Source organism: Pseudoliparis swirei, chromosome 5, assembly GCF_029220125.1.
Source record: "Pseudoliparis swirei isolate HS2019 ecotype Mariana Trench chromosome 5, NWPU_hadal_v1, whole genome shotgun sequence".
Taxonomy (NCBI): domain Eukaryota; kingdom Metazoa; phylum Chordata; class Actinopteri; order Perciformes; family Liparidae; genus Pseudoliparis; species Pseudoliparis swirei.
Genome location: NC_079392.1, coordinates 24,643,778 through 24,660,120, shown reverse-complemented (window position 1 = coordinate 24,660,120; position 16,343 = coordinate 24,643,778). Strand labels below are relative to the sequence as shown.

General features: G+C 47.3%; 1 protein-coding gene across 4 annotated transcripts; it reads right to left on the bottom strand.

Moving 5' to 3' along the window:
- Positions 1-435: 435 nt before the first annotated feature.
- Positions 436-15,418, bottom strand: arhgap45b (Rho GTPase activating protein 45b). 4 transcript variants are annotated; one of them, XM_056414898.1, is made up of 24 exons: positions 14,806-15,418; positions 13,633-13,885; positions 12,854-13,036; positions 9,378-9,521; positions 8,782-8,866; positions 7,721-7,793; positions 7,241-7,313; positions 6,761-6,892; positions 6,096-6,157; positions 5,844-5,954; positions 5,679-5,759; positions 5,428-5,595; positions 5,189-5,326; positions 4,879-5,075; positions 4,586-4,674; positions 4,384-4,494; positions 4,207-4,308; positions 3,939-4,102; positions 3,648-3,830; positions 3,426-3,563; positions 2,722-2,990; positions 2,411-2,648; positions 1,544-1,649; positions 436-1,292 (listed from the first exon to the last, which is right to left on the bottom strand). In XM_056414898.1, the coding sequence occupies exons 1-24, from the start codon at positions 15,112-15,114 to the stop codon at positions 862-864; spliced, it is 3,840 nt and encodes a 1,279-aa protein (XP_056270873.1). In that variant the 5' UTR covers positions 15,115-15,418; the 3' UTR covers positions 436-861. The 4 variants fall into 4 exon arrangements, with proteins under 4 accessions (XP_056270873.1, XP_056270874.1, XP_056270875.1 ...); XM_056414899.1 differs by having other exon boundaries at positions 4,408-4,494; XM_056414900.1 differs by lacking the exon at positions 14,806-15,418 and adding an exon at positions 14,261-14,377.
- Positions 15,419-16,343: the final 925 nt, after the last annotated feature.

The window sequence follows — 16,343 nt, the reverse complement described above, 5'->3', positions numbered from 1 at the left end:
AAAGGGAGATTGAAATAAACTGAAACTTTCTGCTACGCGTGTTGGAGTTGAGGCAATTTTAGACTTAAAAATCTATGACGACATTAGATCCCCCAAAATACTAAACTCTAGCCCAGTAAAGCAGGCCAGAAGTCCATGTTGAGGGTTTTAGAAGCCTACCTTCCTCTGAAAGGCCATGTTGTAGCTGCTGCAGACCGAAGCTTCGAGAGCTGCTTGTTGTGCCTCAACAGCGAAAACCCTCCACCCACTGCAGTAAACCGCTCCTGACTCCCAGTAGTCAGTGCCCTCCCAGTACCAGGAAGTCAACCACAAACTCCAGTGGCAGTGACTACTCTCATTTGGGTTTCTCAGTTCCTGCTCACGTTTAGTTCAACATCCTCATTTGAACTGTAACAAAACAATCAAAATAAGATTGAATAACACAACTTAAACCACTTTAAAATTAAACGTTTATTATAGAACAAACATCCATAACAATAGCATTAGAGGCAACATTGATAAGAGACTGCAACATTTATTTTTAAAATTATTTTAGTGCTAAAATATAACCGGCAGCATTTCAAATTTGCTTTGAAATTCTGCTCATTGAAATGTAACTTCTCGAGCTCGCAGGAGCAACTAGTAAAACATGTTTGAAACTCATCTCTGCAGCAGCAGCATGGCTTTAATCAATCGAGTCGAAACCTCTCGAAGCGGCAGGAAGCGGCGCAATACGGCTGATGATGCATCAAATATTAAATCTTGATGTACATGACGCGGCAGCCGCATCAGATGCAGGTGTTGCTGGATTTTAATAAATAAAAACCAGATCGATAATCCCGTTTCACAAACTTCACACGAACAATGATTCTGATGGCGGCGTCAGACAAACTCGGGCTCATTGTCCTTGTTTCTGGTCAGCGGGAATTTCTTTCTGCACCGACGTGGCAGTGGAAACCCCGACAGGGTCAATACGGGGGAGAACGGGTTGTTGTTGTTGTTGTTGACGTTGAGCTCGGTCAGAGAGGCGCTCAGTTCCCGCTCTGCCGCCGCCGCCACCTCCTCGTCTGGCGGGCCGCTGTCCGGCAGCGCGGGGAGCTCTGCTCCACCTCGGTCCGGTTCCGGGTCGGTCTGGTCCGCGGACCGGCTGGACAGGTCCAGGCTGTCCCTGCAGCTCAGCTGGTCGTCTTCCACTCTCGCCTCGCTCTCCTGCGTCGTCGCCGGGCTGCGGGAGAGCGCCGCCTGGTGGCCGCTCTCGTCCTGCTCCGAGTCGGAGAGCTGCTCGCTGGACCCCAGCGACCCAAAGGAGCTTCCTGAAGGGAGAGAGAAGCCCAGAGGTTACACAGGGGGACTTTTTAAACAAATAAATAAATACATATATTTTTTAGAAGAGATACATTTGGATGACGTCTACTTGAAAGAAAGACATACTATGCAGGAACACCAGACTCAATCACGTCAGCTCAGTGTAAATATGGCAGCCTGTTATTGCTGGTGGTTATTTTTTTCAGTATCATATAACCTAAGAATTACAAGAAATGTAATTTAAAGAATAAAAACCTACCACATCCCTCCTCCATCTTGTCAGATTCTGGTTTACTTGGCTCCTCGCTGCCTACGTCCTCCTCTGCATCAGCTGAGCTCTCAGTCTTGTCATCTGCAATACTTTCCTGAACCAGCAGGGGGCAACGAAGAGACGGTTATCTTTGGCTGACAGGAGTGTTTTACAAATATGTAAATCGGAAGGGGAAAGCTGTATTGCAATGTTTTTGGCGTCATGGCTCCATAGGAACATGTAAATAACATAAAATGTAAATATCATAAGGCCCACAACACCCCAAAAGGCTCAGCGGTGTATTTCAGTGTCCATTAAACTAAAAGGCATACATTTTAACAAATAATTGATTTGTTAAAATCCTGAAAATTAAATATATTCTGAATGTCTTTTCTTTCCACCATTTGATTTCTATTCGATAAAAATAAATAAAACTAAAAGGTGTTAATTAGTGTTTCGTTGCAAACAGTGCATCTGATCTTTGCTGTGACGTCCATATTAAACAAACTAATCAGGACTTAATTAAATCTGTGAAGATAAAAATATAAATTGTTTTTATCGCAGGAAGAGAATATTTCATGCTTAAAAAGTAACAAAAAGGGATTTTATCCGATATACCACAAAATATAAAAATGCATAAAAAAACTATGTTGTTGCTAATCATTGTAATATCCCAGACTGACATTTTTTTAATAAAAACATAGCATTAAACATTAATTATTAAGAATTTCCCACGTGGCATTATGTCAGGAAACACTTAAAGTGTTAAGAATTCTGAGAATGAATAAATTAATGATCAGGACTGACGTCGTTTGAATAACTTTGAATTCAGTGAAGTTGAAAACATTAATATCTCATCTTTCAGGAGAGCTGTACCTGCTGAGTGGAGGTGGAACCAGAGCGGCTGGTTATGTGGGACGCAGCGGGTTTGGACTGGAAGATGGACGAGTAGAAGACGATGAGGGACTCCACGATGCGGGCCTGGTGGGGGTAATCGACCAGGGAGGACAGCGAGATCGTGGCCCCGGTGGGACGGGGACGCATCAGGGACGGACCGAACACGATGCCCAAGTTACTGGGACTCATCTTGTTGTCTTCCTCCAGCTCGGCAATCCTGAGAGAGGAAGGACGGAGAATAAATAAAAGAGGAGGGAGTTTCTTCTTCCTGCGTTTCTTCCCTTCCCGACCTCCGGAGGTGGCGGATGATGTAGCTCAGCGTCGCGATGTTCGCCCTCGGCAACTCCTTCAGAAGCTCCTTCAGCTTGTCCACCAGGACCAGGACCCCCGGGCCCGTGTCGGGGCCCAGGTCCACCATCTCGGGCCCCTTGGCCGCCGCCAGGTTGATGACGCCGCTCGACTCCACCTCCTCCGGTGTCTCGGCGTCGCCCTGGAGGCTCTCCTTCGCCAAACCCATCAGACGGTTGTACAGGCGGAACAGCATGATGGGCTCTGGCAGCTGGAGGGAGGGATGAAGAAGACAAAGAAGAGAGGGAAGAGATAAAAAAACAAGACGAAGAAGAGAGGGAGGAGAAAAAACAAGAAGGAGAAGAGAGATGAGAAAAACAAGGAGATAAAAAGAAGAAGGAGAGGGAGGAGATGAGAAGAGAGAGGGAGGAGATGAGAGGAAAAAAGAGGAGAGAGAGGGAGGAGATGAGAAAAACAAGAAGAAGTAGGAGATAAAAAGAAGCAAGAGGGAGGAGAAACAACAAGAAGAAAAATTAGGAGAGGAGAAAAAAACAAGGAGAGGGGGAGAAGAAAAAACAAGAAGAGGGAGGAGAAAAAGAAGAAGAAGAGAGAGGGAGGAGAAAAAGACAGAAAGGAAGGAGATGAGAAAAAAAAGAGAGAGGAGAAAACCAAGACAAAGAAGAGGCTCCTCCTCCTGCGCCCTCACCTGTCGGAGGTAGAGCTTGAGGACGTTGCTGATGTCGTGTGGGGAGCACTGGGACAGCTCCACCAGCTCCTTCCCGTTCTCAAAGGCCTGGCACAGCTTCTCCACCCGCGTCTTCACGCCGTTCACCCGGTAGATGCCCTGCCGGGGGGGGGGGGGCAGTTAATAGACACATGGCAAAATAATGCTCAGTCCTAAAAAAAAAAAAAATAGATTCCCGCTCACCTTCATCTTGAGCGCCCGTCTCTCCAACTCGGAGATGCACTTGGTGACGATGAAGGGAACGCCGTCGCCGGCGGCAACCTGGGAGAAGTCTCGGCCGAACAGCTGCAGGCGGCCCTGCAGCTTCTTGTGGCCGCACTGGATGGCCAGAGTCTCCAGGCAGCGCTTGTGGCACGCCAGGAAACACTGTGGGGGGGGGGGGCGGAGGAGAGTCTGATTCCAGAGAGCCGTGCGTTCGAATCCCAAAACGAATCCAACAACAACAACAAAAGGGGGGGGGGGAGGAAGACTCACCTCCTCGCACTCGGCCCCCTGGAAGTAAACGTAGCTGTCGCACTCGCGGCACTTGGAGGGCGTCCGCAGCTTCCGGAGCCGGTGGGTCTGCGCCGCTTTGGACAGGCCGACGTTCCGGAAAGGTCTGGTGGACACCACCACGTCGGGGTCCATGCCGTTCAGGTCTGAAGACACACACACACACACAACGAGACCCAAAACTTACAGAACACTCAGAGCCAGCAACGAAGACGACCCTCCTCGAGTCGTCCACATCTGCCCATCTTACTTGGAGCTTCAAACGACGCCACGTTCCCGTCCTTCTCCTCTGCGTCCTCATTGGACGACACGGTTCCGGTGGACGACGTGCGAGCGACCTTCCGGACGTCGCCTAGAGGAAACACACAGTTGAGACGCCGCCTGGCGTGACCAGGGAGAAACTAACCGTCCCTTCTGGGCCCCTGACCATCGAGGCGTTCCGGGTTCTCACTCGCGCTGGCGCTCGGGGACTCGGGGCCCCCGTATCCTCCCACGCTGTCGTCGCTCACCGTCGAGCCCCACGACTTGTGGCTCTGCCCTGCGGACGGCGAGGGGGACGACACGTTGGAATAAAAACCGCTCGTAAACGTCGTTTGCTCTCGAGATCGTGAACCCGGCCTCGGCCTTACTCTTGCGGTGCGCCTCGGCCTCTCTGGACGCCGCGTCCGTCGGGGGGGCCGTGTGCTCCGCCGTGAAACTGTCGTTCCTCGTTCTGTGGCTGCGGAGCGACACGAGAGGACAAACGTGGACATCTAAAGAAAGCTAATGTGTGTTTTTTAATGAGAAGATGAATACCACATGTTTTGTTGACCGTTCGACGGCAAAGTGAAGCGATGAAAATATTCTAAATATTCACTTTAACCGACTCGCATTGGATTTTTCCCGTCGTCTTAAACGCATCGCGCTGCACGGCGTCGCTTACTGGGCCGAGGCGCTGGAGGGGGAGTAGCTCTCGAAGGCGTAGAGCGCCGCCGGCTGCTCCGGCAGCTGCAGGTCCCTCACGTGGGCCGCGTACTGCTGGCCCGGGTCGTACAGCTTGCTGCTCTCACACAGCGTCTGGTAGTGGACCGGCAGGGCCACCGTCTGCATGTGCATGAGCTGGTAGTACGAGATGGTGGCCTGGAGGAGGAGGCGTGGCTTTAACCCCAACTCGAGCATCATAGAGCAATGCAGGCACGTTGAGAACCAAGGCAAGAAGGTGTGTGTGTGTGTGTGTGTGTGTGTGTGCTCACCGAGCGCAGCGTCTGGTCGCTCTGCTTGATGACGTCCTGCAGCTGCCTCAGCACCGTGACCTTCGTGTGCTCCAGCTCCAGCTGCTGGGTGGTGGCGTCCGCGATGCACGTCCGGTAGGTGGCCTCCGCCTCGTCGGCCTGCGCGCCGGTTTAACGTTTTAAAGCCACGTTAAAACACTTTAAAACACGACGCCGCTGGGGGAAAACGGACACCTGGCTCTAAAGTCATTGACGAGCACCTTGTTGCGAGCCTCTTCCTCCAGCCGCTTCTTCTTCTCCACGGACTTGGCTGTAGCTCCGCCCCCTTCCTCCTCGGCCCGGCAGGCGGCCGCCTTGGCCTTCTCGTGCTCCTCGCAGCGGACCGTGTAGACCTGCTTGGCTTTCCGCAGGTTCACCTCACACTCCATCTGAAAGGAAGGTCATCGCGGGCCCCTTTAGTTTCCTCGCCGCCTCGCGGCCGCCGCCCATAAACAAAGTACGACGCCGTCACCAGTTTCCTCTTGGCTCGGATCCAGTGGTCCTTGATCTCCTTCCGTCTCTTCTCGTGCTCCTGTTTGCGTTGCATCAGCGGCTGCAGCGACCGACACGGTGAGGATGGAGAGCGTGAGCGTGCAGGGGACACACACACACACACACACACACACACCAAGTGTACCTGGATGAAGGTCTGGGTGTGCAGCGTGGTGCTGGCCTGCTGCAGCCCCACACTCTGCTCCTGGTCCTGCTCCAGAGCCAGAGAGTAGATGGAGAAGAGGGGCATCTGGGGCTGGAGGGAGGCAACACAGGGAGGGAGAGGGGGGGGGGGGGAGACGATAAGAGATGAAATGAAGTTTCGCTTTAAGTTCATTTTAGTCGTTAACGTTCAATAATCAGATTGTCCAGTGAGAGATATTAAATGCAGGTTTACGTGTGTGATGCTGTGTTTGCAGGACTGGTACAGCCTCTGGATTCCTTTGGAGAACTCCGCCTCTGGTCACATGGAAGCAAAGAGGCGGCACTGTGAGCAACGGTTTGATCGAGCGGCTCACGAGACGCTGCGAGGAATTCTGAAGGGACGCATGCCAAAAAAATCTGGAGAATTGTGAAGATTATCTTGCTGAAGTTGAACGTTTATTTTCTGCACGAATACAAAAGGTTTATTGTCGAGGTCAATGAAATAAGTCATCCCTGCAGCAGCTATTGTCTTAAATCACCGTTTGATTAAAATCTTTTCACAATTATTATTTCATCTCGTCAGGAAAATTAAAGTGTGTGTTATGGTAATCACATTATGCACAAATAGATTGCGCAAGATGCAATACATTTATCGTGTTTTATATTGTATTTATTAATTCAAAGTATAATCCGGTTGGGATTCTGAATTTATTTTACAAGTTTCACCAAATAAAAACATATTAACTTTAAACATTAAAAATAAAAGAATTTCAATAAAGAAAAAACACTTATTGCATCGTAAATTATCCGTAATCCTGTTTTTAATCCACATTTAGAAAGTAATCTGGTTTAAAAAAAACAAACACAGGATGAGGGTCAACATTTTTTAAATTTGAATAAGTGTGGTAATAAACCGACCCAGCGACGTCCGCTTCTCCACGTAGCTCATCAGGTCCTTCATGTACTTGGAGATGGTCTTGGCGTAGAGGAGGGCGGAGTCCACGCCGCCCTCGCTGTTCTGGAGGATCACGTCCACTTCCTCGGTTCGGCCTGCGCGACAACACACACACATTCTCACACGCAGATCAGGAACGAGGAGCCGATAACGATTTCGACTCGGTAGTTCTGATCTTAGACGTCCCAAGTCTTATTTTGGTGCAGACTATTTTATTTAATAGCCATCGCTGTGTTTAAGTCACTTTGGTTAAAAACGTCATTTTCAAATCAACATTTTAAACAGTTTTCTTAGATTTAGAAAAGTTAAGTAGAGTTTCTACAAAAGAAAATATTATATTTATTTATAAACAAAGGGGGAGTGTCTGGAGGGACGAAGCTGAGTAGTGTCACACCTAGCGCGTGTGTGTGTGTGTGTGTGTGTGTCAGCAGCTGATGGCCTACCCATGTCCTGCAGGTCGCTCCTGAACTGGCCGTCTGCTCCCTGTCCTGTGGTAGCGTACAGGTTCTCCATCGACTGCACAGCGGAGAGGAGTCATTACCGTCATTTTATTTATTTATTTATATATATATAATAAATTACAGAATAAATAAATTTCTGCCTTTCAAAATCATAGTTTCTCTTTCTAATTTTAGTACATACTGCATACATATATAGTTTAGCAGTTTGGGTGTTGGAAGACTTCAGGAGACTCAAATGATGCGACTTCCAGTTGGCCGCATAACATTTCTTTGGGGGAGAGGGGGTGACGCGACAGTAAAGAAATGCTGACAACACAACAAAAAAAAGTGTATTTCTAACTCACTATTTCAGGAGTTTTTAAAGAAAATGTGTATTTTATGTGTAAACTTTCACATTGACCTCGAATGGATTTTAATAATATTATTTCAGTGTGGATTTCTCCACCTCCGTGTGAAACTCACCCTGCTCTTCTCGGTGGGCAGCAGGGAGAGCAGCGTGCTGCTGTCCACCTCCCCCATCAGCAGCTCAGACACACTGGGGAGGAGCACAACACGGACGCCTTCAGGTTACGCAACACCACACACGGGAAGATAACACGGAGTCAGGAGGTCACGGAGAAAATGGCAGATTAGAAAGAAGAAAATAAAACAATTAAAAAGAGGAAGGAGTCCATGAAGTCTCCACAGCTACTGGAGTCAGGAAGTGATCAAATACTTTAAACAGTGGGATGATCTTTACTCTCCAAAGTTCATTCTCCAGGTCGAAGAACTATTTCTATTTCAGAATTTGCAGAGTAAGAAATCACAAATACAGAAGAAGATGTGGTAGTTTGGTGTAGAAATAAATAAAAACACAGATTCCGCTTCCACTCCAGAAGAATCCTGTTTGATTAAACGGTGTAAACTGGACGGTGGCGTCTCCATCTCGGTCTGTTCGAGGAGAGGAAGAGCGGCGGAGAGAAAGAGGAAACGGACGTCAGGCAGATCTCAACCGTCTGCCAGCTCACTTCCTCCTGAAGCTCCGACAGACGGCTGAAGCCTGAGAGACACCGCCTGGCACCCCGGGGTTACCTTTATTTATTCAAGATAGTTTGTTGTTGTAAAGACTGAAAACATACAAATACAATTTTAAATTCAGAAAGAACTGGAGTTTACTTTTATTTATAATAATAATAATAAATAAATAACAATTTAAAATCCGCTGATTTGATGGTTTCTTAGTTGCCACGTTTTAATAATGCTTTTGTTCTCGATTCCTCAAGAACATCGTGTCGGCGTCTCGGCGCTGCCAGGCAGTCAACTCAAATTCAGAGTTTGGGGTTTTGTGTCATACGTTAGAAAAAGAAAAAAAGAACCACTTCCTGTTTTCAGCCTCATGCAAATGTGTCACCATCGCTGCACCTCGTCTCCAAATTCCCAACAACAGACTTTTGTACGCAATCACACACACTGCAGCGCACACACACACACACACACACACACTTTATAAAGTCAGACCCCTGTGAAGCGCCTCAGATACTCACTTGCTGCTAAAAGCAACGGCGATGGTTTCAATCGCCTTCTCGAAGTCGTTCTTATCCGCCTCGTTGCACGACTCGTAGTGGAAACCTGAGAAATCAAAACCGGCCAGTTGTGGGTCGAGATCCACTGCTGACCAAATTAACTCACACACACCAAACTGTATGACCGGCAAGCACGAACAACGTCATCTCGAACACACGCGTAAATATTGCTGTTGAACTTTTAATCGAATTTTTCTTTTCCTGAAATTTCATTTCATGGCTTCCCTTTTTTAAAAACTTTATTGCAGAATCTCTCTTCACACAACTTTGACAATCCACTGTATGTGCAGGGAAAATAAAATACTAATTAATCATAGTTACAGTGAAAGAAATGAAGGGCACTAACATGCATAGAAACGAGCGCCGGAGGGAAGAAGTAAAACGTAAAAAATGAAATAATGTGTCTTTCCAACAGTTAAATAAAAATCGGAATTCACTCGGCTATCAAAGTCAGATTTGAAAAGCATCAACGCGACGAAGGAAAGGTCGCCTGTAGACTGAAGTTTGCGTCATCACGCCAAAGGAGGCTGATGGTGGTGAGGATTCCCCCGACTGACCTTTGACCTTGGATATGAGCTTGCCGGCGGCGGTGAGGATCTCCACGGTGTTGAGCAGAGGGTAGGTGCTGATGACCTGACGCAGCACCCGGAGGACCTCCCCCAGGCACTCGTGGGCCACAGGCCGCTGACTCTCCTTTTTACCTGGAGGAGGAGGAGAGGAGCAACAACAGTCATCTAAACAGGCTGGAAAAGACCACAACTCGATTTTAACTTCTTCTTTTACACTTTAAAATAAAACAAACTCATCTTTTAGTGGAGAGAGAGAGGGGAGATGACACAGATATTTTGGGAGGAACACCCTTTTTTTTGTGTGTGAATTAAACAAAAAATATCCATTTAAAGCGTCTGTGAGGGTCCGATGCGACGCATCTCGTGACCTTTGGACAGAGCCCATCGGGCGGCGTTCCCTCACTTCCTGTCTTCAGGCTGAGAGGCGACCGGCGCGGTGACCACGCGGACTTTTAATTCATCGGCTCTTCCGAAACGCGCCGCAAGAAAGCAAAACGAACGTCGACGTGTTCCTCCAGGTCAGCGAGGCGGACGGAGACGGACCGTCTGGGTGACAACGGGCCAACGGGCCCAGAGCCACAGACGGGCCACGCCGCTCCGCTTTGATGTCCCTGCTGACGCAGCCTTGCATCCTCATTTCCTCCCAACAAACACACTATGAACTTTGTACCGTCTGACGTTACTACCTCGCGCTCCTCCGCGACCTCTCTCTTTCTTTTTAAATTTCTTTTTAAATTTCTTTTTAGAACGGCGGCCGCTGGCTCAGCGAGGAGGCCGGCGGGCCGCCGCTCCTCCGTCTGAGGCGCAGCGGAGACGACAGGAACACGGTGACCCGAACGCCGCGCCGGAGGGGGCGTGGTCATCTCTATTGTTGTGCAAAGATTACGAACTAATTATGGCGACATCGGCTTTCTGCGGCGCGCCAGATTTACAGAAGAAGTCTCTTTCGTCTCGGTGGCTTTGATGTTACGGTGCTTTGGATGGGGGGGAGACCCAGGAGGCCAGAGCTCTGATCGAGCTGCCGATTGAAAAAGGGCGAAGAGGAGGCGAAGAAGAGGCGAAGAAGAGGCGTCACGCCGCAGCCACCATATCGGAGGAGGAAGCGTGGACGAGGCCCCGTCTGTCGGAGGCCATCCATCACGGCTTCCTGTTTAGAAAGCGCTCCCTGGGTGGAGAACCAGCCGGAACAGGCCAGATAACGTCTGTTTCATCTGAACCACAGAACCCCCCCCCCCCCCCACAGATTACTTTCAGTTTGTTTCGACCCTGAACTCCAGGGAGGAAAAGGTTGACATGCTTGGCGCCATTTTGAAGTCGGCGTGCGAGGCTGCATGCGGCGAACGAGAAGCCGGCTTCCTGCCGGAGACGAGAGCGCGGTGGAAACGCAGAGCTTCGCTTGGAGAGGGCGGGCTCACAGCAACGTGCCGTCTCTACTCTTCCTCACTCGTTCTCCCTCCTCTTCCGAGAAGACGACTAATGCAAGATTGCCCGTTTGTGGACACCTCGCGTCGACTTTGTGCAAATCAAAACGAACTGAAGCTCGAAACGCAGAAAGGGGAAGCAGAGGAGAGGCCAGAGCTTTGTTCCGTCTGCAAACGGATTCTGAAATGTACACAACACTAAAAATACAGAAAAATAAGACCGTTGCCCCGAGTAGGAAGCACTAACCCGTAAACCGGCGATGCACTTCCTGTGCCAAGTCTGCCGGAAATTAAACCACGACTATAACCTCGATGGACTAAGATGAAGGAATCAAACATCTAAAATGTGTATTTTGGATGTTTTTCACATAATATATATATATATATATACTAGTGCTGTGAAAAATAACGCGTTAACTCAGTTAATTCAATTTCAGGTTTAACGAGTTATTTTTTTTTAACGCATTTAACGCATGCGCAGAATGAGCTTCCAATCAGTCTGTTGTTGGTCGTCGGGACGAAAAAAAAGTCACTTGCAAAATGAGCTTCCAATACACCACTTCAATCTGAACTCTGTCCGCTCTCATGCAGACGGTCTGTTCATCGGTAATGATCCTTCCACAGGTTCACCTCCGGAAACCTTGTTACGACTTTTACTTCCTGTAGATCAGGGTCTCAACACGTCGATCGCGACCTGCCAGTCGATCGCGGCGTAGTGTTGGTAGATCGCATGACATTAAAAAGATTGGCCCGCCCCCTGACATGTTCTCTATAGCACGTCTTTGTTTATTAAACTAAACGTCTGTTGTTGATCGTATCTCCACAGCAGCATGTCATTTCTGTCTCTTCGCGTTGCGTTAACACTTATCGATCTCCGTCTCGCGCCACAGAGCTCCGTGCGCGCGCATCGACCGAGCAAAAAAGTCACTTGTCAATCTGTCCGTGTCCGGGCCGGTGAGGTTTCAGCTTTGCAGCGGTGTCCCCGCCGTCCCTTTCATCACGGCCCAGTTCATGAAGAAAACCCACACAGTCAGTTTGCCTCAGCAGCTGCTAGAGGAAGACTAGAGGCCTTTAGATTGTATCATGGTGGAGTTAATGGTTGACAAACAAGAGAAAAATGTTCTGTTTAACCCTCCTGTTACCTTTACTAACATATTTTACCCTCGGTCAATTTGACCCCAGCAATTAAAACCTCCAGAAAATTATTAGAATTAATATTGCTTCCCAAGTTTAAGTGTGAGATACTTTATGTTTGTTTGTTGACTACCTAAATAGCCCTTTAAATAAATAAAAAAGTTGATATTTCTTATATGTTTGACACAGTGAAAAACAGCCTGGGGTCAAATTGACCCCAAAGAACACCGACATTAAATATTGAATGGGGTCAAATTGACCCGAAAGGTAACAGGAGGGTTAAACATTCTGTTTAAGATGAAGATGTATTAATGTTCCATATGGAAGAAAACTGCTAAATAACTGCTGGGTTGCAGCACCATTGTATAGAAGAATGTATAAATGTATATATCCGTCTTTTGTCATAAATCTCTATGTTCTCACAAAAAATACCGAGAATATCGGTAATATGTGATTAATCGATAAAAACCTGTGATTAACCCGATTAAAATTTTTAATCTTTTCACAGCCCTAATATATACATAAAATATATATAATATATTAAATGGAATTAATATATATATAAAATATATATATATATTAAATGGAATTTATATATAAATAAATAAATATATAATATATTAAATGGAATTTATTTAATATATATAATATATTAAATGGAAATTATTTATAAAGAAACTATATATTAAATGAAATTTTTTATTTTTTTATTTAAATTTAAATATATATATATATATCTCAGTGATCGGGGTTGTATCTCATGATGTTTAATCCTGGCTAAATATGTAAAAGCACATATTCACGATTGAACGCACGCACGTTTAAAATCAGTAAAACGTGTTTTCTTGCCCAGTGCATGAAGACAAATCTTCCGCCTCCCCTTAAAAAAATAATAATTAGCCCACCGACCTTCGGCCAACACGACGTCCTTCAGCTTCTCCACGGCCTCGGCGAAGCGCGCCACGTCCCTCAGCAGGGCGGGGATGTCCTCCACCTCGATGGCCGTGCTCTCCGGGCCGTCGGACGGGGTCGTCGGGGTCACGGCCCCTTTGCCCGGGCCTTTGGTGAACACCCACGACTGGAGCGGGAAACCTGGGAGGGGGTCAGAGCACAATTTATTTAGGCAAAAAACACCAAAACAGTTTGGGTGAAACACACGGATACATACAGAGGGACCGACACCTCCACATCTCACCAGATCACACTGGAGATGCATGTTAGTGAGCTTCAGAAAAAAGGTGCTCGTTGGCAGATTTAGCTATAGTTGGAGGAAGAGCCAGGCTAGCGGTTTCCCACCATTTCAAGTCTTTATGCTAAGCTAAGCTAACCGGCTTCCAACATAAAGAACGGGCGCAGATGACCTCATACAACTCCAAAATCTTCTTTAAATATGCGGCGGATCGTCTCCGTTCATCACCGTTGTGACTTTTCACATCTTTTTCTTTGTTGATATTTTGGAGACCAAATGTGTTGAAATAAAACAATCAACATATCAGGGCTTAAAAAAAAAAATCAGGGCTTAATATTTTCTTAAAAATCTACGTTTTCACTCAAACTTTTCATTCATTCTGAAGTGAATTTAATATAAATTGAATTAATTTGTTGTTAAATTACAAGATTGTAGAAAGTGATATATATATATAAATAAGAATATATATATGAATATGTGCGGATGCTCAGAACCAGACCTGCGGCGCTGGCGTGCCGGCTGAGCGCCGTCGGCCTCCTCAGGGTGCTCACGGGCGACGGGCAGCCCACGCCGTGCATCGCCGCCGCCAGCTTGCCGTGCTGGGTGCTCGCCGTGCTCGGGCAGCACAGGGACGGGTCCTGCGGCCCGGCGGACGTCGGCGTGAGAGTCGAAGAGGAAGAGGACGACCAAGACGAAGAGGACAGGCCGGCGTCGCCCGCATCCCTCCGAGGTTGCTCCTGCAGGCTGGACAGCTGAGGACACAAACAAAAGAAAGGTCACGTGATCTCCAGCGCCATCGCCGTGGCGGCGTGAGGGCGCTCGCAAACGCTTGTTGTTGGTAAACACGCAGGCGGAGACTTTCACAAGATCCTGCGCTGCGTTGTGCAACACTTCCTGACTCCAAGCTGCTGCCGGGTGTGGCAAAAAAAGAGCCGAGTACAGAAATGACATTTATAGACTCGGAATAATAACATTTAAAAAAAAGATTCTTTCCAGAGAAATGATCTTATTTTGCCTTTTTTAGTGCCACTAATAATAGATGTAAACAGGTACAGCTGAGGGCCTGACAAGGGCTTCTTTGGCAAAGTTAAACACACAGACACACACACACACACACTGGAACATACCTGCTTAAGCCATACGTTGTGCTTGGTGGGCAGTATGTCCACCCTGTCTTTGGCCTTCTTGACCCTCTGACTGGAGGAATTAGTGTTCAAGCTGCTTTTGCCTACCCGTTTCAGCATGCTCCTTCACCCCCCTGACCCCCCCCCCCGTCACAGCTTCGTCCCCATTCTAACTGAAGCACACTTTTTTTAAATTAAAATTTGTATTAATTTATCATTACAAAACTGACCACGCCGCCACAATAGAGCGTGCCTCTTGTGAGGAGGCGGATGAGTCGGTGTGAGCAGTCGCATCTGAACTCGGCTTAAAGTGGTTTCCACACAGTCAGCTATTGCACACACGTGCACGCGCACACACAGTCAGCTCGCGCACACTAACGTATCTGTAACTTTATAGTGACATCTATTCCTTCCTTGTCCGGAGCCCTCTGAGCAACCGGTCCCCCTTCCAGCTGAAGGTCATAACGCACACACACACACACACACACACACACACACTGAGCAGCAGTGCGCGCGAGAACCCGATAAACCAGAAGTGATGTACTCACGGACAGCGCGCTCGCGGGGCTTCCTGCTCGGCTCTTCTTCGAGATGGAGTTCGTCTTTATGAGCTCGCGCTTCTTCCGGACGAACATCTTCAGCGTGCCTTTGCCGTCCATGCCGACTTCTTTGAGTTTCACGCGCAGACCCCCGACCCACCCGGCGACTCGCCACTTGTGCGCCCTCCCGCCGCCGCCGCTCGCGCTCAGCGGGTGCTCGGTGCCATTGGGTCCGACGTGCAGCCTCCACGCGAACAAGCCGTCCGTCGACGTCGTCTTCCTCCTGTCACTGTCGCTGCTGCTGCTGCCGTCGCACATCGAGCCGCGCAGGCTCACTGACGCACACCGCTCGCCGCAAACGCTGCGTGCGCTCCCGGCATCCGCTTTGCGCGCGTGCGTTCACTTTCCAATCAGCGTAGGAGGAGGAGGCGGCGGAGGGACACGCGGGTGATTAAAATACAGACTTGTTTTAAAAAAAAGAAGAAAACAACTTGTGGCCTTTTCTGGAGGATTATGTCGCGTTTAAATCACATTACAGTGAAACTGCGTCTCAGAAGTGTAACTTTAGTTAAAAGGTGACGTAACTGCGTCCAGACGCAAAGCAACACGCGCACAAACAACCGCGGCTTTGTTCAGAGGCACAGTCATCAGTTCATCCTTCACACACGTGCGTGTTCCCAACATGTGACCCTGTGCAGCTTTTCATTGGTATCCTTCCGCCTCCGCGTGCACCTGCTCCAGACGTCAAATTACCCCCCCCCCTAAAAATATATAAAAAGGAAAGAAAACTGGAGAGATAGATGTTCATAAATATATAGGATGGATTGAACATAATGAATGAGGATTATTGGAGTGTGTTCACTCTTGTGAGTGTGAGAGTGTCATTTTAAATGAGATTATATACACACAACAGGATTAAGGACTATTTTTAACACGAGCTGTCCCAATTCTGAATCTCACTGCTGATTCATTGGTTGACGCCAGTTTAATGTGAATAAAAAGAATTTCATGTGACATGTTTGTCGGTTATTTGTGTTTTTATACTTTGAATTTTTAAGACTTTTAAGACTCCTTTTTGGGAGGATTTTAATTTTGTTCATTTTAGAATTCAGCTGTGTTTTTTTAATAAAATATATTAAAATCATCCCTTCGACTGTCTTCACTTTAGTGGAATTAATACATGGAAAATTAAATAATAAAACATTTAGATATGATCAGCTGTACGCTTACACATGTGTAAAATAAACATTTTGTGCCCTAATAGAAGTACATCTGAAGCATGATATTTAAAGATAAATATTATTTGCATTATTACTTTAGGGCTATAAATGATTCTATTTCGATTCTTTAATTTTAAGTAAGTATGTTTATGCATGCTAAACAAATAAAATACCATTATTATTTAGATTAAATGTAGGTGTCTTATGTTCTTCTCACATTTTGGATAATTTGAAATTAAAAAACATCTCAATGGGAACATCAAGGATAATATTACAGGTTACATATTAATAATAAAAAAGCTCATAAAGGGATAAAACACTTGAAAA